At 49.4% G+C, this 22,629-nt stretch overlaps 1 protein-coding gene across 1 annotated transcript in view; it reads left to right on the top strand.

Moving 5' to 3' along the window:
• C23H10orf90 (chromosome 23 C10orf90 homolog) overlaps positions 1–22,629 on the top strand; it is a 242,833-nt gene that overhangs the window by 219,152 nt on the left and 1,052 nt on the right. Inside the window, exons 6-8 of the mRNA XM_052661154.1 lie at positions 571–755; positions 2,669–2,846; positions 19,290–19,353. Of these exons, the coding sequence (XP_052517114.1) occupies positions 571–755; positions 2,669–2,846; positions 19,290–19,353 (427 nt within the window). The remainder of the gene's footprint in view (positions 1–570; positions 756–2,668; positions 2,847–19,289; positions 19,354–22,629) is intronic.

The raw sequence follows: 22,629 nt of genomic DNA, 5'->3' as shown, positions 1-22,629 counted from the left end.
ATGACTCTGCCCCAAGTGCTGTGACATCGGCTCAAGTCCTGACCTTTTCCACCAAAGGGTGTCAGAACGGCCCCAGGATGGGGCTAAACCCAGTGCTGAGACACAAAGTCCCAATTATGAATGTCAAGCCAGTGCTGGTCGCCAGTAGATTAAGGGGCGGGATAAATAATTGAACACCATTCCTCTGTCTTACATCATTAGTGTAGCAAACATAAGATAAATTAATTCACGGTCCCCAGACAACCCAACTGTATTAATTGCACAGGACACACTTAATATGAAGCGCAAAATAGAGGACATTTCTTTGCCTTGGCTGCAAAAGCATTTTTGCCATGGGAATACCTGCGTGGCATAGCCACTCTCGAGTCTAGCTGTCCACAGACATGCCTCCCTGAGACCAGGGCACCCGGGGGTCTGTGATGGGGTGTGATCTCGTCGGCTTAACGAGGCCCATTAATAACCCACTGGCATTTCCATTTTCCAAATTGTCTTCTGTGTCTAATGGTGTTGAAAAGCCAGGAGAAAAGCGCCTGGTGCCCTCTAAATGGAATTCTAAATCTTCTCTCCCAGGGGATTACACATGCTGTGACTTGGTTGTTAAAATAAAGGAATGCAAGGAGAGTGAGCACCCCGCCAACCCCGAGTCCAAGCCAGCACCCCCAGAGCCAGCGCCCCCCGAGGACCCAGAGACCCACGTCCTGCCAGAAGACTGTTCTGAGAACCAGCAAGGGCCCGAAAGCTCCCTGACCTTGCAGGTAAGGCAAGGTACATTCTGGCTCGATTCCCGCCGAGGGGAGGCTTCCCGGGGAGCCCATGGGCACACAGCCTCACTTTTGCTGCTGGAGATCTGACTCCATCTGACTCCACTTCCTGGCGGCTGTGTGACTCTGGGCAGGTCCCCTAACCTCTCTGGGCCTCTCTCCCACCATGTGAGGAAGGAGATGGTGTTATCTACCCAGGCTAAGTTGGGGATCTCATGCCATCAGTGGTGACCATGAGTGGAGCAAGGAGAGTCAGCACGTGTCGAGAACTTTCTGGGGATCAGACAAGGAGAGAGTCACCCCCATGAAGCGGGAGTCCGTCCCTACAACCCCGTCTTCAGATAAGCATGTTAAGCCTTTGAAAGAGGAAGGTAGTCCCAAGGTCACGGGGGCTTGAGTTCGAGGATATGGAAGCTTTCATTTTGTGTCTTTCCCCAATTGTAGAAGTAACGTGAACACTTTTTTAAAGTGCAAAAAATACGCGGATATAAAAATTAGAAGGACAAACAACCCGGAGAAGGCTAGCCATGCCTCCTGGGAGACTCGGGTATCGTAAACCGCCCTGCAGATGGGTCGTGGGCTCCACCCCATCCCCCTGGGTGGATCCATCAGGAGAGACGCCAGTGGCCCTGAAGCTGCCCGGGCCTCCAGCCTCGGGGTAGACAGCTGGGGCAGCAGCCCCACGGGGCCCCACAGGCGGTTCCAGGGGCTGTCTCCCCAGGCCCTGGGACCTGGGCTAGCACCTTGCAGGCCAAGCAACCAGGAGACTCCTTTCCTGGTACAACATCTAGGGGCACATCCACGATGCAGATGGAGCCCACGCCACCCCCTGCCTGGAAACTGAGTGCCACGAGGGCTGGGAGAGGAATGGGGCTGAGGGTATTTCTGCTGTGGCCGCAGTGCTGGGGGGCCTGTGCTGAGCCCCTGCCATGTGCAGAGCTGGGGCGCTGGCTGTGCAGGGTACAAAGTGGAGGAGACACAGCCTGTGCCATTCAGGAGCTCGTGGCTCCTGGGAGAAATGCATCTATCTGCCTTCCAGAATCACACAGGCATTCTTTGATGACAGATGCACTCAGAGAAATCAAGGTCAGTGTCTAGCGCAGAGCAGGACGTATCAGTGGTGGTTATTCTTCTTCAGTAAACCTGTGTGGGGAGCTTTGTTCACGCATGGAGTCGGGGATGCAGAGAGAGATGAGGCTGAAGAGAAAGCACAGGGATTCTGACCACCTCTACGGAGTCTGCAGAACTGTTTTGCAAAGAAAAAGCTCTCCCGCCAGCCCTGACTTCCTGGGGGGAGAAGCTGGTTCCGTTCGCTAGGATTACTGCTTCTTCTGAAAAGATACACGAGTCGTGCTGGGAGAATGATCTCGTTCTGAGCTTTCAGAAGGCATCCAGCCCCCCAAGCAGGTGACTCCCAAGGCTTGCATTCCTTTCCCACCAATATCATCCTGGAATATGGCATTTCGGGCTGTTCAGATTTTCATCTGTTGGAGATGAATGAATTGCCAGGTGGAAGGAGAAATGGGCAGAGGTGTGCCTTTGATGCTGGTAACTCAGTCATGCTAGAGCGGGGTCCTTAGTGCTGAGACCTGCGTCATCAACAGTCTGTGGCCATCTATCCATAAGGGGTTGGAAGAAAATTAGGGCGTGCTCTTGCACTGTACTTTTGATCAGCCTCTTGACCAAATCAGATGGATGCATTGCTTTTCCGAGTCACTTCTCTTAAAAAGTTTTGGGAGCTCCCCAGTGGTTAGGACTCTGTGGTTCGTATGCAGGGGGCATGGGTTCGATTCTTGGTCGGAGAACAAAGATTCTGCCTATCTCACAGTGTGACCAAGAAATAAAAGATAAATACATGAATACATAAGCAGGCATACCTTAGTAAAATGTTTTCTTGGCTCCTCTAGGAGGCCCTGGAAGTCCGCAAGCCTCAGTTCATTTCTCGCTCGCAAGAACGCCTGAAGAAGCTGGAACACATGGTCCAGCAGAGAAAAGCCCAGCGGAAGGAGAGCCTGGCTCCAAAGCAGAGTCTCCTTCCTGTCCGCGCCCACAAGAAGCAGGTCACCATCCCCCACCCTCTCAGCGGTAAGCTGCAGCTGGCTCGGGAGGGCCGGTGAGACGTGGGACCCCAGGGCTGGGACCCTCGTCCGATCCGATGGTCCCAGCGGTGCCCTGACACGGGCAGGACTGGTGTTCACCCAAGTGCCCAAACCTCAGGGTCACACAGCCCTCCCTGGGAACCTGCCTGTCTTGAGAGGTGATCCGCAGACCCTGAATTCAGCAGAAATAGCTGGGGATACACATTCCCCATTTCAGCTGGGAAAGAAGCCGTGTGGCAACCAGGGTAGCCGGTTCAAATTCTTGGCTCCATAGCAGATACTCCAAGAGCTCCACTTTGCCCTTGATAGATTGCAAAACCAGTCTCAGGGTGAGAGGGCTGACTCCAGTTTGTCTGTATCAACATTCGTCATCTCAAAACCCCTTTCCTGCTGCGAGCTCAGTGTCGGGCTGGACAGCTTTGGGAGCCGTGGGAGGCGGGTGTCCCATGGACCCTGTGAGGGTGGTGCTCCTGAATTCCCTGGAGAAGGCGTTATCGTGAACCTTCTCTGGGCCAGGCCCCACGCAGGGAGCCGGGGAGAGTTTGGTGAGCAAGGCTGGCCTCCATCCTTTTGTTCATGGAGCTTATAAACAGACTATTAAACCACAAAGAATAACAAGGAGAGACAAGGGCAAGAATGGAGACAAGGGAGCATATTCTGATGGCCTGCCAACCCAAATCTTAAAATCTGGAGGCCTGGGGAAACCTCTGTTTTATTTCTTTGGATAGAGGAACAAGATCTTCCTAGCAAAATGTTCTGGGCCCCAGGAGGTGAAATCATTGGTCTGATTCTGAATAAAAGTCCTCTGGGGAAATAACTGTAGTCAATAAAATGCAGCTTAGCCAATATTACCAGGATCTTACAGAGCGGCTGGGGGACAGCAGGCATTGGAATAGGATTGCTGTTAAACACAGGCACGCTGAGTCCCCCGCCACCCACCCCCCCACCCCCATCCAGAGCTCTTCTGGGGGAGTCATCCAAGACCTCAGCAAGGGCAAACTTGAACGCATCCTTCCTGTGGTGAAGGATCTGGCGGGACACCTGCTGCTCGGCCCTGGTGACCCTTCCCAGGATGCTAAGGAAAGGAAATCAGCAAAATATATGTGCAAAGACTTTCCCTGCCTGGAAATGTGTCTCACATCAGCATTTGAAGCTGATTGGCAGATACTGGCTATGTGGGTGTGTTCTCTGGAGGCTCCTTAGTTTCCAGCTCAACAGAGAGCAATCTGGGTTCTGGTGTAGATGTATCAAGTTGGCAAGAGGGACCAAGTGTCAGCCACAGCTGGGGGTCTCCCCGCAGGGCCTTCAGGGTCCAGGCTTGTCCTGGGGTGGGCTGCCAGGATGCCCATGGTGCCTGAGGTATGAGGGCTGCTTGGCCTCAACAGTTTTGAAGATGCTGTTTGATGAAGATGGTTAGATAAGTGAATGTGTTCTCAACAAATATGGAAGTGTCACATTAGAGCTCAAAATGTGTGTACACAAAAAAATGGAGTCTAACAGGCTTCCTTCTCAGTCAGCTCCCATCACTTTGTCTAGGAAAAAATAGAGACTCATGAATGTTTGGGAACTTGTTAGGCATGAGACCGTTCATTCTTGTCCCCTGGGCCAGCTGCCCTCCAGCCGTGCCATACTGAGGGCCCCAGTGGCCTGGAATGTCACCATCTCAAATGTCAGAGGGAGGCTGCCTCGTCCCTCGTGTTCATTTCCTAGGGCTGCTGTAAGAAATGGCCCGAGGCCGGGTGGCTCAAGGAACAGAAACTGATTCTCTCACAGTCTCGAGGCCAGAAGTCCAAAATCCAGGTGTCCCCTGGAGTGATTTCTCCTGGAGGCGCAGAGAGGATCGTGCTCTGCCTCTCTTCCAGCTCTGGGAGCTTCTGGCAACTTCTGGCATTTCTTGGTTTACAGTTGCATCATTCTGTTCCCTGCCTCCACCCTCCTTGTGTCTGTGTCCAAATTCCCTCCTCTCACAAGGACCCCGGTCATCAGATCAGGGTCCACCTCCACCCAGACTGACCTCATTTTAACTTGCACACACCTGCACAGATCCGATTTCTAAATCGAGTCGCAGGGACAGGGGAGGAAACATACCTTTGGTGGGGGAGACAGTTTTATCTACTCTCCTCCAAGGGTGATGTTTTGCCCCAAAACAGATATCACCCTCACGTGTTCACATTCCTTTGACTGAAAAATCTTAAAATCATGTATAATAATAAAAGATGATGAGACCCAGCCAATAGTTTTAAATAACCAAGGCACCTTTTTATTTCCCCAGTCCCGAGACAGTCCTGATGACTAGAGTGCTCTGGGAGGGCTCCGGCACACGATTTTACAGCCGCTCTTCTGATCCCCGCAGTATTTATGGCTGATGAGAGGTTTACCCTAGTGTTTGTTTGTGTTAGGCCGGCCCACTCAGACAAGTTCTGAAACCAGAGCCTCGTGTGAGCTCTGGACAAGCGCAGGAGTGCTTAAGGCCCCATTAAGCACGTCTATAGGCCGCATCTCATCTTCAGCCTGTCTGCTGGCAAGATGATAAAAGCGAGATGCAGATGCTTTTCTTACATGCTAAATTAGTTAATAAATCATATGCATGAACAAGCTCCCGCTACAGTGTCAAGGCGTCTGATAGAAGGAAGACTTGGATTGTTTTCCGAGCTGGGTTAGCTGCCTCTGATCAGGGCCCTCCTGGTGCAGGCCTGAGGGGTTCAGGTGGGGCCCCCAGCACCTGACAGACACCCCCTGGAGCACGGGCTGGGGGCAAAGCGTGCGCCGGACGTCGAGGGCAGTTGCAGCGAGGGCCGGCGGGCCAGCTCTGCTTCCTGTTGGCCAATGAATCCTGGGCAGTCTCTAAGGGACAGGGGCAGTACACGTGTGTACATGCACACGTATGTGAGCATTCACTAGGTTCCCGTGTGGAGATGGGGGATTTTCACGACCAACTGGGACCCGAGAAAGTCCAGGAAGTAGCATTATAAAGGTCCTGCTGGCAACCCCAGTCTGTTTTGACTCACTTATCATCTATGGCTTGTGTTCCCAAAGCTCACAGATATGTGGCCTCTTTCTTGCCTTGTCTGGGAGCCTCCTGAGCCCCCTGGGCTTGACTCTAGCAGTGGCATAAGAAGCATCTTCTTCCATCTCTCAGCAAACTTTTCTTGAGGACTCACTGTGTGCTGGGCACAGTCCCTGGTCCTGTGGACCGCCTCACCTCTGGGGTTACGGACCCAGGTAAAAAAGACAGTAATCTTGGGATTTGCTAAGTGCCGTGGAAGGGGGTTGCCATGGCAACCCACAGGCTGGCCTTGTTCCCGCCATGAGATATGGTCCTGATGGAGGAGACCTGGTACTGAGAAGAGACCTTGCAGCTGGGTCATGGTCCAGGGTGCGGAGGGCGGGGCGTGCTGGGGGAGGATGCGGAAGCTGCACAGGGAGGGGTGGCCAGGTGCTCAGGTCAGCTGTGGCTGGACTGTAGATGGGGGTGGGGAGCAAAGAGAGAGAGGGAGGCGCCAGAGAGGAGTCCGAAGGGGCCACCAGGCATGTATATGCTGCTTCCAGTGTTCTCCTCATTCTGTGATCAAAGCTGAGGCTGTGTAGCTCCAGGCAGGACGTGATGGAGGCGGGCTGGGGCTGGGCAGTGAACGCAGAAGGGTGGCAGATGCAGAGGTGCTTGGGTGATGAATTGGTGGGACGTGGTAGCTGCCAAGTCACCGAGAAGAGAGGAGCCTCGAGGAAGTTGGGAGGAGGCTGGGAGGCAGGCCTAGCTCTCAACCCCTGAGATGCCAGCCCTTTAACCAGCGGGTGTCTCCTTCCCCAGTCGGAGCTTTGCCTGCCTCCTGCCCCTAGAGTGACCTGGGGCTGTAGGGCGGGGCTTCCCCTTTGTCTCTGCGCAGCTACCCAGGTCCCAGGAGTGCAGGCTGGTCCCGTTCAAGGCCCGGCTGTAACATGGGGATCAGTGTTCCAGAACCAGTCCCTTGCCCTGCCCTGCAGAACACATCGGGGGCAGGACGGGCTGAAAGCATGTGGGAAGCACCAGCACAGTACCCACAGGTGGCGGGTGGTTTAGCGCTTAGTAGGTGGTACAGCTCTGATGCTTTGACTGGATGCAAAGGGCCGACTCATTGGAAAAAACCTTGATGCTGAGCAAGATTGAAGGCAAAGGGGGAAGAGGGCAGCAGAGGATGAGACGGTTGGATGGCATCACCAACTCAATGGACATGAATTTGAGCCAACTCTGTGAGAGAGTGAAGGGCAGGGGAGTCTGATGTCCTTCAGGCCATGAGGTCGCAGAGTTGGACACGACTCAGCAACTGAACAGCAACAGCAGCGTCCCCCACAGGTGGAGGGGCTTGTCATCGTCTCCTGGGGACCAGTCTATGGCTTTGTCCAGCCCTAGCTTGGCTCCCAGAGCAGAGCCTCCCCATCTCCAGCTTTCAAGCCTCCCTGGGTCCTAACCCCACCCTGCATGCCAGACCCCTCCCAGCGTGACTGGCACCCCTGCCTCCTTTTCCCAGCTGGTCTGACAGGCTGTCCTTCCTTACCCCTGGGAGCATGCACCATCAGTACCCACAAACTGCCTGGTAGAATTTTGTATGTCCCTCTCCTCTGCCCTGCAGTGTCCTGCCTAACCTCCCTAGCCCAGCTTAAGCCCAGCCTCAGTCTCAATCTCTCACCTCCAAGGCTCTTGCCGCTGATTCCTGTCACCATGTGGTGACTTTGGCTGCGAAGTCGAGCCCTTCACTCACACAAATCACTGTCACTCCTTGTATTCAGTGCCACAGATGGTTAGAAAGCCAGGCATGCTGAAACAGCCCAGGTCGGCCTGCCTCCATCTCAGTTTCTTTCCCCTGACAATTGGAGTGGTCCTCGTGGCTCTTTCTGATGGTTTCCTAACCCGTGAATGTGTAGGAAATCCATCAGGAAGGCCTTTCTTCCAGGAAGCCCTCCCTGACTATCAATCCAGTCTCCACCTCCCCACCTCTGCTACTGGAACACTCCCACCTCTTGTTTCTCTCTTAGATGCCCTACCTCTTTACCTTTCCGCTTTGGATTATAGTCCTGTGAGCATGCCAGCAAAATCCCCCTGGATTCTAAGTGCCAGTGAGGGCACACCACACCAGTCACCCTGACAAGCTCTGCTGCGTGTAGCAAAGCCAAGCAACTTAATCTGAACTGCATTATCCACACTTTCCAAGGTGAGCCAAGTGCAGCCATTCAGATCACGGGCCAATAGAGGAGCGGAATTCTCCGGAAGGTACTGCAGAATTCCTTCTCCAGCCGATCTGCTTTCACTGATGATTTTTGGCTAGAACAAGAATTTAAATTAATTTGCATTCCCTGAGCATCAAGCTAGAAAAGTGACCCAGAAGATATGAGATGGCTGGAGAAGTCATCGCGGTACTAAAAGTGGGCTGTTCATCACGCAGCTGGTGCTGGCCACACCATCCCTACAATCTCCAATCTGATCTCCTGGATATTTCTCCATCAATCATCCGAAAAAATATTTGGGGCTAGTTCTCCCATTGCCCACAAAGGGATTTTAAAATGTGCTTATCAGATAAAAGTCAATTGTTACTTCATCAGTCTGCAAAGAAAACAAGAAGCATGATTTAGCTAAAAGACTGTTTCCCTGATTCAAAAATATTTGCATGTTGCTGTTATTGGTATCCTTTGCAGACCAAAGATAAAGTTTTTTTTTTTCCCCTAAAAAACACAGGAAGAAAAGATCAATTTATGTCTATTGATTAGACGTTGATCTGTAGGACAGTGTTATTTCCAATGAAAATAATGCAAGGTTAAAACACAGAATTGCAGAGTGGTGAGGGAAAAAGTCTTTATGGGAACTCGCCCAATTGCCTGGATTTTATTTTCCAAATGATTTCCCTTTTATCCCCCAGTGCAGTTCAGTAATAAACCTTTCAGTGACACTAAGGATATAAATCTACTTGGCAACCAGAATGAAAGTTTATTCATCGTCTATAAATCACCATATTTTGTGGTTCTCTAAATAATGCTGGGAAACCCTGGAACTGAGCAAGCAGTGATTCCCAGATCAACAGCTAGCCATTCGGACGTGTTCTAGATGTTGCTGTTTTATGGTGAAGTATGACTTGAGCTATTGCCATAGTTTCTTTACATGACTAATTTAACCTTGCCATTCAGCCCACACATGCACGTGCACACACACACACAAATTCTTAAGAAAATGTGAAAGCAGTATAGCACATTTTATATAGTTAAAATCCTATTTTGTAGCCACAAATAATAACTTTGAAAACTGAAAACTAATTATAACTTGCTAATGTTCTTCAATTGTCACTTTTCCCCCCAGCATCCTTAAGCCCAGACAATCAAAAATGCATTCAAGAGGGAGACCAGCTCCTTTGGATTATTTTGTAAGCTATTCTCTGGGAGATTTACAATGTCCATGCATGTTAAGGCACTGATAAGTCCTACAACAATGAAGCCTGCTTAAATTTGTTCAAGCTTGTTTTCTCTAAACTTCTTTGACCTTGGGATGCTTTTGTCTAATTCTTGAGCATCCATTTTGGAAACATAGCTCTAGGAATCTTTGCTTTTAAGACTCTCTATTGGGTTGGCCAAAAGGTTCATTCAGGTTTTGTTCTAAAAGATGTGAAGGAAAAACCCTAACAAACTTTTTGGCCAACCCGATACCATGCTTTGCTAAAGAAGCCTCAACTGGAATTTCGATGTGCCATTTCCCACAAAAATCTGAGACTGTGGGAAGAAGGTCTTATTCTCCTTATCTGAATCCCTTTGGTCTGGCAGAGCCAGAAAGCAATGATTGAGGAGCCTGGGGTCCTCTGGGCGGCAGAGTGTGGTGCCAGTTTCACAGACTGTGGCCAGCTTGCCTCCCTGGAAGCTTGTCCACTGACAGGTGCTGGACCTCTCTCCATGTGTGCTCCCCTGGAATCTGTAACAAGGCCATCACACTGTCACCCAACGGAGTCCAGCGGAGAAAGAGGAGCCAGTCAAAACCCCTTCGGAAAGCACTTCACCAATGTCACAATGCAAAATAACCAGGGAAGGTGGTGTTCCCCACACCAAGGGCTGAAAAATGGCAGAGAAACAATAAGCTACCAGATAAGTAACCGTGGAACTGGGGCAGAGGCTTGCCTTCCCCGTGATGTAGGCAGCTGCATCAGACGATGCCCATGGGGGCTCTGGAGCCAGTGACCTGATTATCTGTTGCCACGACAGGGAGAGTTTCTTCACACACTCAAAATAGGGATGCCAGATTCACTAAGTGAAAATATAGGATGCCCAGTTAAATTTGCATTTCAGGGCATCAAAACTTCTTTTAGCATAAGCAGGTCCCAAATATTGCATGGAATATTATTGTTCAGTTGCTAAGTCGTGTCTGATTCTGCTATATCGTGGACTGCAGCACGCCAGGCTTCCCTGTCCTTCACCATCTCCCAGAGTTACTCAAACTCATGTCCATTGGGTCAGTGATGCCATCCAACCATCTCATCCTCCTTCGCCCTCTTCTCCTCCCACCTTCAATCTTTCTCAGCATCAGGGTCTTTTCTAATGAGTCAGCTCCTTGCATCAGGTGGCCAAAGTATTGGAGTTTCAGCTTCGGCATTAGTCCTTCCAATGAATATTCAGGGTTGATTTCCTTTACGATGGACTGGTTTGATCTCCTTGCTGGCCAAGGGACTCTCAAGAATCTGCTCCAGCACCACAGTTTGAAAGCGTCAGTTCTTCAGTGCTCAGCTTTCTTTATGGTTCAACTCTCACATCCATACATGACAACTGGAAAAACCATAGCTCTGACTATATGGACCTTGGTCAACAAAGTGATATCTCTGCTTTTTAATATACTGTCTGGGTTTGTCATAGTTTCTCTTCCAAGGAGCAAGCATCTTTTAATTCTGTGGCTGCAGTCACTGTCCACACTGATTTTGTCTATCAATGTTTCCTTTTTTCTCCATCTATTTGCCATGAAGTGAAGGGACTAGATGCCACAATCTTCATTGTTTTGAATGTTGAGTTTTAAGCCAACTTTTTCAGTCTCCTCTTTCACCTTCATCAAGAGGCTTTACTAAGAGTATAGGGTATACTTATGCTAAAACTGTTTCACTGTTGATCTGAAATGCAGACTTCCCTGGGCTTCCTGTATGATATCTGGCAATCCTTCCTCAAAGCCTGGAAACCCCTGGAGGGACTTGGCTGTTTTCCTTATCTTTCTTGTTATCGGCTCTCAGTGGTCCTCAAACAGGAGCAAGTCAGAATCCCCTGCAGGACTTGAGAGCTCAAAGGACACTGGTCCAGCCCCAGAACTTTTGATCCAGCTGACTTGGGGCAGGGGTAAGAACTTTCATTTGTCACAAGTTCCCCAGTGATGCTGGTGCTGCTGGTTCAGGGAATGAAGGAGAAGCAGACGCCGCCCAGATGTCGGCCTTTCTGTGAAAGCGTCAGCCCCACTTTGAGAACCATGGCCTTCTCTCTACTGCAGAGAATAAACAGCCCATTGATTCCATCAATGACTCGATTCTCAGGCCTCTTAGCTGCTTGCTTTGAGACCTGAGGTTAAGTTACTGACCATCGAGACCTCTGCTCATCCGTAAAGAGGAAAACTCCTGCTTTCCTGAGTCACGGGATGAACTGAGTCACAAATGGGGGCCAGGGCAGGGGATGCTTGGAGACTGGTGGCTGTTAGCATTGTGCCTGCCACTGGCGTCTCCAGGGTTACAGTCCATGTTCGTATGGACCATTCCTGTGAGGTCTTCCTAGGACCTTTAAGGCAGATGCTGTCCCCACACAGAGCAGAGGAGGAACAGGAGGCCAGCAGGCTTGCACGGCCAGTTCCAGGGCACAGAGCACCAAGCTGAGGCCCAACCTGATTCAGGTCTTCAGACTTGGATCCCAAGTGGACACCTCTTTCATGGTGTGGAGGGTCAGGCAGGCCAAAGGAAGCATCAAAGGTGCATCATAAAAACATGATGTTTAATGTACTAACACTTGTATGATTTTCATGAAGCAGAAACCAATGATGATTTCCTGCCATGTGTAGAGAGGTCACTGAGAACTGGGGTCATTAAACCTTAGAGGCTGGTAAAGCTCCCTAGCTCCTTTGGGTCACCTTTAAATTCACCAATGTGCTCATTGTGAGTAATGCTGTACTTTGTTTTGCTGAACCCAGGGGGAAAAAATGCACATTTTAGGCAACTAATAGGAGCCCTTGCTGAGGGTTCAGTGTGTGAGCGTCTGTTCTTGTGTGGGGATCTGAGTTGGTCTTCGAGTCTCTGCTACTGCAGACAGCCAGGTGAACTGAATTTGCATGATTTCAGCCTGTTCAGGGGCTTCTTATGGCAGATAGCCAAGTAAACTGAATCTAGAACCATAAAGGACAGGACCCTGGGGACCGATGGGGAAGCAGCTTATGATGGAGCTCTTGGGTCTGAGAGAGAGAGCAATGGAATTGTGGTAAGACTCCTTTTAAACAGTTTGACTTGGGGATCTGGTTTTTCTAGCTGGGGGAACTGAAGCCGTGGTCCCTGGTCTGCCCATATTGCATCGAGGATTCTACCTTGTGAGGATGTGTGGGGAGGTTCGTGGGGTTCCATAGTGCCTGGTGGGCCCTTCTCACACCCCTTCCCCTGCCCCATGCCTGGGGCAGGTCAGTGTCAACGTGTGTGCATGCTCAGTCATGTCTGACTCTTTGCGACCCCATGGACTGTAGCCCACCAGGCTCCTCTGTCCATGGAATTCTCCAGGCAAGACTACTGGAGTGGGTTGCCATGTCCTTCTCCAGGGGATCTTCCCAACTCAGGGATCAAATCTGTGTCTCCTGCATTGCAGGCAGATTCTTTATCAGCTGAGCCACCTGGGAAGCCCACACCCAGGGGCAAACCCTTTCTCAAATCCATCCTTTAGCGCCCACCACCCTGTGTGTTCATAGAGTCCCCAGGATAGTGATTCTGCTGGAAACTTGAGGGTCAGACTGCATGTTCAGGAACCAAGCTCTCTGCAGAGGACAATTCACTTGCATTAACCAGAAGCCCATGATGCCTCATTCCTTGACATGAGCATGGGGAGAGAAATAGATTTCTCTGCAGACCTCTGGTTTCTTTTTCATTTCTTAATTTTGGATGCCTTTGCCCGAAGGATCTGAGAGCCTCCTTGCATCTCTAAACTGTGACATTAGTATCTCTCTTTTGGGTCTGATTGGTCATTTGTCTCATTGTTGTAGAGCGTTATTTTTATGTAAATGAAACACACAACCTCCACCCACTACCCAGGTGCCTGGAATGGGCGGCTCACCACGTGAAACTGTCCTTCAGGGTCCCACAGAAGCATAGAAGGATTTCAGAAAAATGACGATGTTTATCCAGCACAGGATTTTATCATCACAAGAGCGCTTTGGAGGTGAACAACCTATGAGTCTTTAACTAGCTTTTCTATGGTGCAATACACACCGTTTAGTTTCTGGAGGGCTAATTAGTCCAAGGTAGACCCTCGGCTATTGCCTGTGTCAGCGAATTAGAGATCCCAGCGAGACGAGCGGAATGGAAATGATGTGCAAGTAGCTGGATTCAACCCCTGAAGACCATGATGCAGTTATTCCAGCTGCAGGAAGCCCAGCTGCTCACTGGCTTTGAAACTGACATAGTGAACAGCCTCCCTTGTGAGCTTAGAATACACACCTACTGGGGCCTCTTTCTTAGGGGAAAAACCCTCTAGAGATTTTCTTCCCTAAGACATACCCCATTTCCATTCCTTTGGGTAGGCCATGTCTTTCTTAGAAGATACTGGGCAGTGTAGACTTGGCGTCTCTACTCCAAACTGGCTTGTTGGCTCCTGGCTGGATTCTCTCCAACAGGCATCTCTTAGCTTTGGTGTCCGTAAGCTGGGGGAAGCACATTCTAAACGATTCTTCACAGTGCTCGGGTGACTGCTGAAAATCCGCTTCTGCAAGGGCACTGCGCTAATAAATCCAGTGTGAACTTGATTATCATTTAGATTACTGTTCAATAGGAAAAATGGAGCTTTGCAATCAGAGCTGTAGATAAGGACTCTGTGCGGAGGAAAATGAGCTCTGGCCTCATAAACCGCATCACGCTGGTGTCCAGGTGACCATTGCTGCTTCTGGTAACACCGTTGGCTGTCTGAGTGTTCAGGCCACCTGTCCTGTGTGTGTGCGTGTATTTGCACACATGAGGTGAGGGTTGTGATAAACACCCACGTGTGTTTATTATAGAGATTAATGCGATATCAGGCTTGTACTCAGCTGCTCCACAAGAACAGCCTCAGAAGCACCAAAATCTTGGTAGCTGGTTGTTTGCTCACACTGTGTGTCTGGCCTTAACTCATGAACTTAGCAATAGGCTAGTAGTTTGGATACAATAATGAGCCAGACACCAGAAACTCAGGTTTAAAAAAAAAGAAAGAAAAAGAATTTTCCAGAAAGACAGAAATGGGCAATTAACTACCTTAGTAATTGTATTAAGGGGGGGGGGGGAAGCCTGCTCTATCTGAATGATAATGGGACATAAATACAGCCTCAGTTCTTTCCTCCATATTAGTGAATTAGAATACAGGAAGCTTCAAGGAAAATCCATAAAAGATCCATAAGCTGGCTGAAAATTGTTCTCACCAGTCACTTTAATTTTATAAAGGCAGAATTTCCATTAAAAGGGTCTGGATAGATGGCCTTTCGCTGTATCTTTGAGCACAGTGCGTGCAGGATGGTTTCCATCCTGTAAAATGAGGTCCCCACAGAGCCAGCTGCATATCTCCCTGAAGAGCCATCTCTCGCTGTAGGCTGCTCCTTGTGGTCTCGCTGTGTTTCTGCCCGGGCCACCTTACTCCTGGACTCCCTCGCGCTATCAGGACACCACTTTGTTTTTCAGATTCAGTTCAGCTGTGTCCTTCTGGGAAGCCTCCCCAGTTGCATCCCTTCCCTGATGGACTGCACAACCCCCATGAGCAGTGACACCCAGGCTCTCGCCCTGGGCTGTGAGTCCTTTGTCTCACTGATCCTGGAGGCTACTGAGCACCAAACAGGTGAAAGTCAAACAGTCAAAGGAAGGGTGGCTCCAACCCAAAACCTGTTTTTCTTTCCTTTTTTGTTTCTGTTTTACTCAACTATAGTTAATTCACAACATTATGTTAATTTCTGCCGCACAGCAAAGTGATTCAGTTATACATATATATACACACATTCTTTTTCATATTCTTTTCCACTAGAGTTTCTCATAAGGTGTTGAATACAGTCCATGTGCTATACAGTAGGACCTCGGTGCTTATGCATTCTATATGTAATAGTTTGCCCCTGCTAACCCCAAACTTGCCCTCCCTCCCTCCTCCACAAAATCTGGTTTTCTGTCCCACCTTCACAGCCCTCTTTGCTCATGTTCTGTGGGTGTGGCTGAGTCCTGAGTCCTGAGTCCTCCCATTTCCCAGTTGTGCTGAGCACTGCTTACCCAACCACAATGGTCTGACCTGTCTCCCTGCAGCCGTGTTTGAATGTACTCTACCCTGTGTGCTTAGCCGCTCAGTCGTGTCTGACTCTGCGACTCCACGGACTGTAACGTGCCAGGCTCCTCTGCCCGTGGGGACTCTCCAGGCAAGAATACTGGAATGCGTTGCCGTTTCCTCCTCCAGGGGATTTTCCCAACTCAGGAATCGAACCCAGGTCTCCCGCATTGCAGGCGGATTCTTTACCGTCTGAGCCAACAGGGAAGCCCTTACTCCTACCCAGTTGGTGTGTATTCTGAGCAGCTGCTGGAGCCATCCTTTGGGAATCCAAATCAGAGCCCCTACTTAAAACCTCAGATGGTTCTCTGTCTCTTACTCTGAAGGAACACTTAACAGACTCGAAATTCTCCTTAATAGACTTGCAAACCCCAACAAGGATGGTTCCTACCTCCAGCAGTTACCAAATGCAATTTGTGTGCCCAACACATAGTGTGGCCCAACAATACCCAAAATATAAGGGGGTCTGGAGCAGAGAAAGGTTTATTGGAGGGCCATATAAGGAAAATGGGTGGCTCGTGCCCCTGAAAAGTCCAAACTCCCCTAAGGGTTTCAGCAAAGCATTTCTAAAGGCATGGCGAGTGAGGGAGGTGTTGGCTTTGGCAAACTTCTTGGTGTGGGAATCCTTTGTTCTTGCAGGTGTCATGAGGTTCCTGTAAACCTCCAACAGGACAAATGTTATTTTCTGCTTTGCAACTTTTCATCTCTATATGAATGGACGAATGTTACACCCTTAAAGGTCAGAGCCTTGACAAAGGGCTCTCCTGTATATTTCAGGCTTTGGGGAACATTCTTAACTCAAAGGAAAAGCAGTAGATAACAAAGGCTGATGAAACGGACCTAACACAGTGTCAGATGCGTTCTTCCCTATTACGTGGTGCCCACTAGAACCATGGGAGATTCTGGGTTAGATCCCAGTGCCCATGCGTGGGAATCATGGTCAGACTCTGCCAGGGGTGGTGGAGTGTGGCCTGGGTGGAGAACCACAGTGGTCTTTGCTCTCACCTCTGTTCCCCACCTGCCTTCTTATGCCCTCCTTCCTAGCACCATAGGCACCATGGCCCCCTGATCCTTCCTCGCTCTTCCCTCTACTGGCCCCCACAGCCAGCTCATTAGGGTCATAGTAACATATATCCTCCCCCAGGGACCTTCCTGACCACCCCCAGGACCCACTTGACCAAGTGGCTAGCGATTCATTTTCATCATGGCACTTCCCTGATAGTTTGTGGCTGGCCTGTTCCTTATCCAGCTCCTCGCTCAATCATGAAGTCTCAGGGTGGCAAGATCTTATCAGTGCTTTTTTCTTCTGAGCATCCCCTGGAGGCATAGTCCTTGCTCCTTCAGTGTAGGAGCAAGGGGGAAGAGAAAGAAATTTTGGAATGATGCCTGGGAAATTGACCAGCACGTGTCAGGGCTCCCAGAAGATGGATTCTGAAACATAGATTGGTGACCATGTTCTGAGATTGAGGGTGTGTGCGGGCAGGGCTGGACAGACTGGTTTGGACTGCAACCCAGCTCTGTCGCTCACTCATTCACTGAGTGACCCAGAGCAGGAGACCCTTGGCCCTTTGAACTTTGATTTTCTGTCCCTGAAATGCAAAAATTACGGGCATGTCACAGGGTTAGTGTGAAGACCTATTGAGATCCAATACATGCTAGCAGCTTATTATAACTGGTAGTGCTGACCCTCCGGTGTCGCACTGCTCCCTGCCTCTTCCGGCCACCTTCCCTCTCAAAGTGCCAAACGGGCTTTTTTCTTTTTTTGCTCTAGTGAGGTCGGGAGCCATTGCAACACACAATGATTTATTTCAAACCACTTCCTCCAGGGAGGCAGAATTTTGTTCTTTTCCTCTCTTCCCTTGCATCCTGAAAGCCTCCATTGCTCATCCAATGAGCCTGGTGCTGTTAGGAAAACTCAAAGTCAACAGCGACCAGCGCAAGGCGTGGGCTGGAGCCTGCCGGCTGGGGTCTGCACTCCTGGACGCAGACTTGCTTGTTTTGCACCTACGTCGGCCGCTGGGCCCAGAATTTAAACTTGTGCTGAGGCACAGCGGGCGGAGAAGAGTTCAGAAAACAAAACCGAGGAGGCGCCCAGGGCTCACATTCGCTTGTGTTTCCTCTTGGAAAGGAGACCAAAGCTTCACTGTGGTATCAGGCGCTCAAAAGAAATAAATCAAACTGAACCAAAACAAAAGCAGAGCTAATATCTGCGGGGAGACCACATGCAATTGAGCTGAGATTGTTAAGTGTTTCACAGGCCGTGTTCTTAGCGTTTCTATCCCCCTGGGGCCCCTGCCTCGGTCCACACCAGCCTCTCCCTCATCTTGAGTCGCTCCTGAGGAATGCTGGTGCAGACTGGAGTCTCCGTCTGCAGGCGGCTCCTTCTCCCTGGAGCGGGAGTCTGTAGGCAGACATGTTTGCTTGCCTGAGACCCTGACTGCCCTGGCAACACCCCCATTTCTTTGGAATGCTGTTGGGCTCTTCCTGAGGTCTTGGGTTCTGGCCTGGCCCTGTCTAGATCAAGAGGGGAGGGTGGGCACTGGGAGGTGTCTTGGCAGATTGGAGTCCTCGTGGTGAGGTTTACTCTCCTGGTTCACGTGGCCCAATGCCTTTCCAAACACTGGAGATGTTTCCCTTCACTCTGAACATTCTTCTGATGTCTTTCTCCTTTCTCTTGTTTCTCCTTTGAATCTTGTCTTTGAGGTTGAGTAACGGTACCATCTTTTATGTTTATAACCAGACAGACGACAAGCTCGGCCACTGTGCCGTTTCCATATTGTAAATCAGAGCTGTGTTGTAGTTCCCCAGGCAGAAAAAGACTTCTTCATATCCTTGCCTCTGGTCCACCTTCTTGTATATTCTTGAAAAATTCTGCATATTCTCAAGCTTGGAGTATCTGAAGTGGCTCTGCTGGAGTGTTGAAGACGGGGAACAGGCCCAGGTGGGGAAACTGACTGAAGCCTGGTGGGGCCTTGGCTGGGGACACCAGGAGCCTGCCTTAGTTCCATGACTGAAGGATGCTGAGCCACCATCTACTTCTGCCAAGTGAAGGCTGGTGTGCTGGTTACCATCCAGGTGTTCCGGGCAGTTGGTGTGATAGCCACTCAGATGCATCGCCATGCAGCAAGCACCCTAGAAGCGTTTTGGGGTGCCAGACTCTTGGCTAACCTATAGGGCCAAGAGTCTCTCAGGAATCTCAGAATTGTATCAAAAGGGTACTCACTATTTTTTTTTTCCTTGCTAAAAAAAAATGCAGACCATTTTTATGAGTGCCATCTGTAAACATCCTTGCAATTAGCAATGTGTACTCTCATTAAAAGACATTCCAGACTCAGTGATGTGTAGCCACTGGGCACTTTCTCAAAGGACGCTAGACAGATGTTACTGTTACATTGCTTTCTGTTATGTTTTCTGACCTTGGAAAGGACTAATTCCTCCCCCTTGGAAAGGGAGTCGAGGCTGGCAACCCATGATGGAGACTGCAGTTGTGAGTGAAAGCTCTGCTCTCAGTGTCCTCAGAGGCACCAGAGACCTAGCGTGACTGTTTTGTAGATGGGATGACCACCTCCCCAGGCCTGCACCCAGAGTGATGCTGAAACACGTTTTTGTGCCACCCTGGCAGGACTCCAGTAAACTGTGACTCTTTATTGCTCAATGATGCCTGCAAAGGAGTCACTGCCTCTGAAGTCTGTTAGAGCTGACCTTGAACTTCATGCTGTATTTGACTGTTGTCAAGGCAAACCTGTAGGTTGTCAATTTTAATACAATCATTTGTGGTGTGTGTCTACTGAGTCCTGCTGTGTATATAACAGGCTGATCTTAGATTAAGAAAGGATAACAGAGAGTCAACCAAACCCATCGTGATGTTTTTCTAGATAAGTGCAACATCTGTACCTTCTGAAATTAATCATCTTTCTCTTTTTTTTTTTTTCAGATAACTTGTTCAAACCCAAAGAAAGGTACATTTCAGAGAAGGAGATGCACATGCGATCTAAAAGGTACTTGGTTCTCTTGTGTGAGGTCGAAAAAGTGGGGTAAGGAGAGGTGGCTTGCTGGACGCAGGCACAGTCCAGTGGGGCCACTACTAGGTCCACGTTTGAGCTCTGAGGTCTTCTCGGCTGTGAATTTGAAAAGCTGGCCCAAAGGAGTGCATTTGCCGAATTGCACCTCTGAATGTTGCTGTCGTTCTTGGAAAACCCTTAGGAAGGTGGTAGGTCTTGAGTTCTGAACCAGTCTGCTAATTATGTCTCTAAGAGATGCCCAGACTCAACAGAAATGCTTCTGCGTGTTCCTGCCATTGCTCTGGGCAGGTGCCATGTGTCACTGTGCACCTTCGCAGGTAATTTCATAAGAGGGGGACCAGCTGGGTCTCCGGGCCTGCAGGAAAGCTTCCAGGCCTGGAGGTGGACGGTGTGAGGGGGCCATGGAGCCGCAGAGGGCCACAAGCTGGCCTACTTGGCGCCCGGCTGTCGCAAGCTCTCCATGTCCTGCTTGGCTGGTTGCAGTTCTGGACTCCCCCTCATTCTCACCAGCACACAAAGGCTGCCATTCTTCCCGAGCTCGGGCCTCCCAGTCCACACGTAATAACCCGGCAGAGTTCGCCAAGTTCATGCAAGTAACATGTCATTAGTTTATAATAAAGTATCTGGCACTAGGGGGAATTATAATAATTAAACCAAACTGATAGGGCAACTTAGAGAAACCATTGAAATAGGAAGAGTACATTTCTCCCCACTCCAGGCACAAAATCTCTGCTTTTCCCATGATTATATTGTTCCATGATCATTAGCCAGCTTTGATTATCTGTAGGGAACCTCTCTGTAAATTAAAAAAGAGAAAAGTGTCAGTGGGGAGGAGGGGAACCCTCCCATTAACCACTGGCTTCACAGCAATCTAACTGGGGGTTTGAAAGGGCCACTGGGGGTCAAGACCTGCTGTTTCAGAAGTATGAAGCCGTGTATACCTCATGCCCAAAGTATTCCTCTTTCAGTTTGGTGGAAAATTCAGCCAAATTGTCCCTTCCTGGTCCCTAAGCCCAAAGCCACTATTGTGGAGGCTTGAAATTGAAATGCTAGATCTCAAAGCAGCATCCATGGACAGAGCATCACCCTGTCATCTCACTGAAGATGGAACAGCCTCCGAGAGGACCAGTGGTGCTGTGTCCCCCATCGTGACTTCCTGGCTGGAAGCCGGGGCTCCTTGGAGACAGTCAGTGGGGCATGCACTCTGTGGTCTGCCCTGAGTGGACTCAGACCCTGGCTCTTGGACTTCACTCCCCCGCAGAATCATAATGGAGCTTTATTTTCTTTCAAGTCTTTGTTATTAATTCTATTACTAAATTGCACTTTGATTTTAAAAATTCAAGCACAGGAGAGAGAACTGAAGTCACTCATGACCAGCTATCCCCTCTCCTACCCCACTTCCCCAACCTTACCCTGCCTCCAGAGACATCATAGGTGTCGGCATCCTTTATACCCTTCCAGGCCTTTCTCTCTGCCTGAACAGACATTTACTAGTTACATATACAGTTGTCTAATTTTTGAGCATAAATGGGATCGTGCTGTGTATTATCTTCCTGTAGCTTGCTTCTTTTACTTTATGTCTGTGGGGTCTTTCTATGTCAGAGAATATAGATATGGATGATTTTCTTCACTGATGCAAAGTGGTCCATTGCATGAATGAACCATAATTTACTAAGGATGTTCTTTTAAGAAAATACTGCAGCGGAAGCTCCAGGATTGAGGCCTAAGAATTTTTATCCTGAACACCCCACATGGTCAGATGGTTAAGATGGGGACAATGTTTCTGTATGGGTGCCAGAGGATTTCCACTGTGGAGCTTTGGGACATGTCATCTTTCCTACTGATCCTGATGGCCTTCTCCTGGTTCCTTCTAGAACAGCTCCTGGGCTTGGCAGTCATGTGTGCACTCATTAATTCATACCATGCTGATGCCCTCTGTGCCAGGCACTCTGATGGGTGCAAGCAGTTCCTGGGTTACTTTATGCTGTGTGACTGGGGGTCAGTGTTGCAAGAAGTCAAGCAGACCAAGGCTGGGCTCCCAGCTCCTTATTCACCAGCTGAGGGATGTCACTGGCCTCCTGACCTCGCTGGGCCTGGGTTCCTCACTCCCATAACAGGACACTGTACGTCTCTTCCACCTGCTGTGAGGGCTACCCAAGAAAATTTGTGTCAGATGATTAGACTAGTAAGGGGCCCTCCTACACTGCTGGTGGGAATGTAAATTGGTATAGTTCCTATGGAGAACAGTATGGAGGAGAATCCTTAAAAAACGGAAAATAGAGCTGCCATATGATCCAGCAAGCCCCCTCCTGGACATATACCCAGAGAAAACTGTAATTTGAAGAGATACGTGCACCCCAATGTTCATAGCAGCACTAGCCACCATAGCCAAGGCAGGGAAGACACCTCAGTGTCCATCAACAGATGAATGGATCAAGATGTGAAGCATATGCATGGTGGAATATTACTCAGCCATGAAAAGGGTGAGCTAGCGCCATTTGCGGCAACATGGGTGGATTTAGAGATGATCACACTACGCGAAGCAGGCCAGACAAATGTCATATGATAAATGTCGCATGATATTGCTTAGACGTGGAATCCAAAAAGATAATGGCACAAATGAACTTATCTGCAAAACAGAGATAGACCCACAGACTTAGAAAAGAAACGTGTGCTTACCTGGGGGAAAGGGTGGGGGAGGGATAAATTAGGAGTTTGGGGTTAACACATACATACTACTGTGTGTAAAACAGATAATCAACAAGGACCTACTGTGCAGCACCAGAAAGTGGACTCAGTATTGTTTAATAAGCTATCTGAAAAAGAATATACATGCATGTATAAGCTAAATCACTGCTGTACACCGGAAACTAACCCACCACCATAGATCAGCCATACTGATCACAGCCACGCTGTAAATCAGCTGTATATTCAGTAAAAGATAATTTCCAAAGATAAACTCATAAAAAAGATGATTAGCCTAATACCCATTAACCAAGACGATGTCTTGCTAATGTTGCCATCATCAATCTTTTCATACTTTGTAATTATTATTTTAATTGGGGAACATGTTAAACTTTGTTGGGCTTTCAAACATGAGGGAAAATAAAAGAGATGTTCAGCCACATGTCACCGGTACAGCATCCTCAAAGCTCAGGCTGCAGCGTCCCCTCTCTGTGCATGGATGCCAGCCAAAATCTTGTTTGGCATCAGTACATACACAGTCTCTGTAGGGAAGTAAGAAGGAAGGGC

Source organism: Budorcas taxicolor, chromosome 23, assembly GCF_023091745.1.
Source record: "Budorcas taxicolor isolate Tak-1 chromosome 23, Takin1.1, whole genome shotgun sequence".
In the NCBI taxonomy this organism is placed as follows: Eukaryota; Metazoa; Chordata; class Mammalia; order Artiodactyla; family Bovidae; genus Budorcas; species Budorcas taxicolor.
The sequence above is the reverse complement of the archived record's forward strand: the minus strand, read 5'-3'. Positions and strand labels throughout refer to the sequence as shown.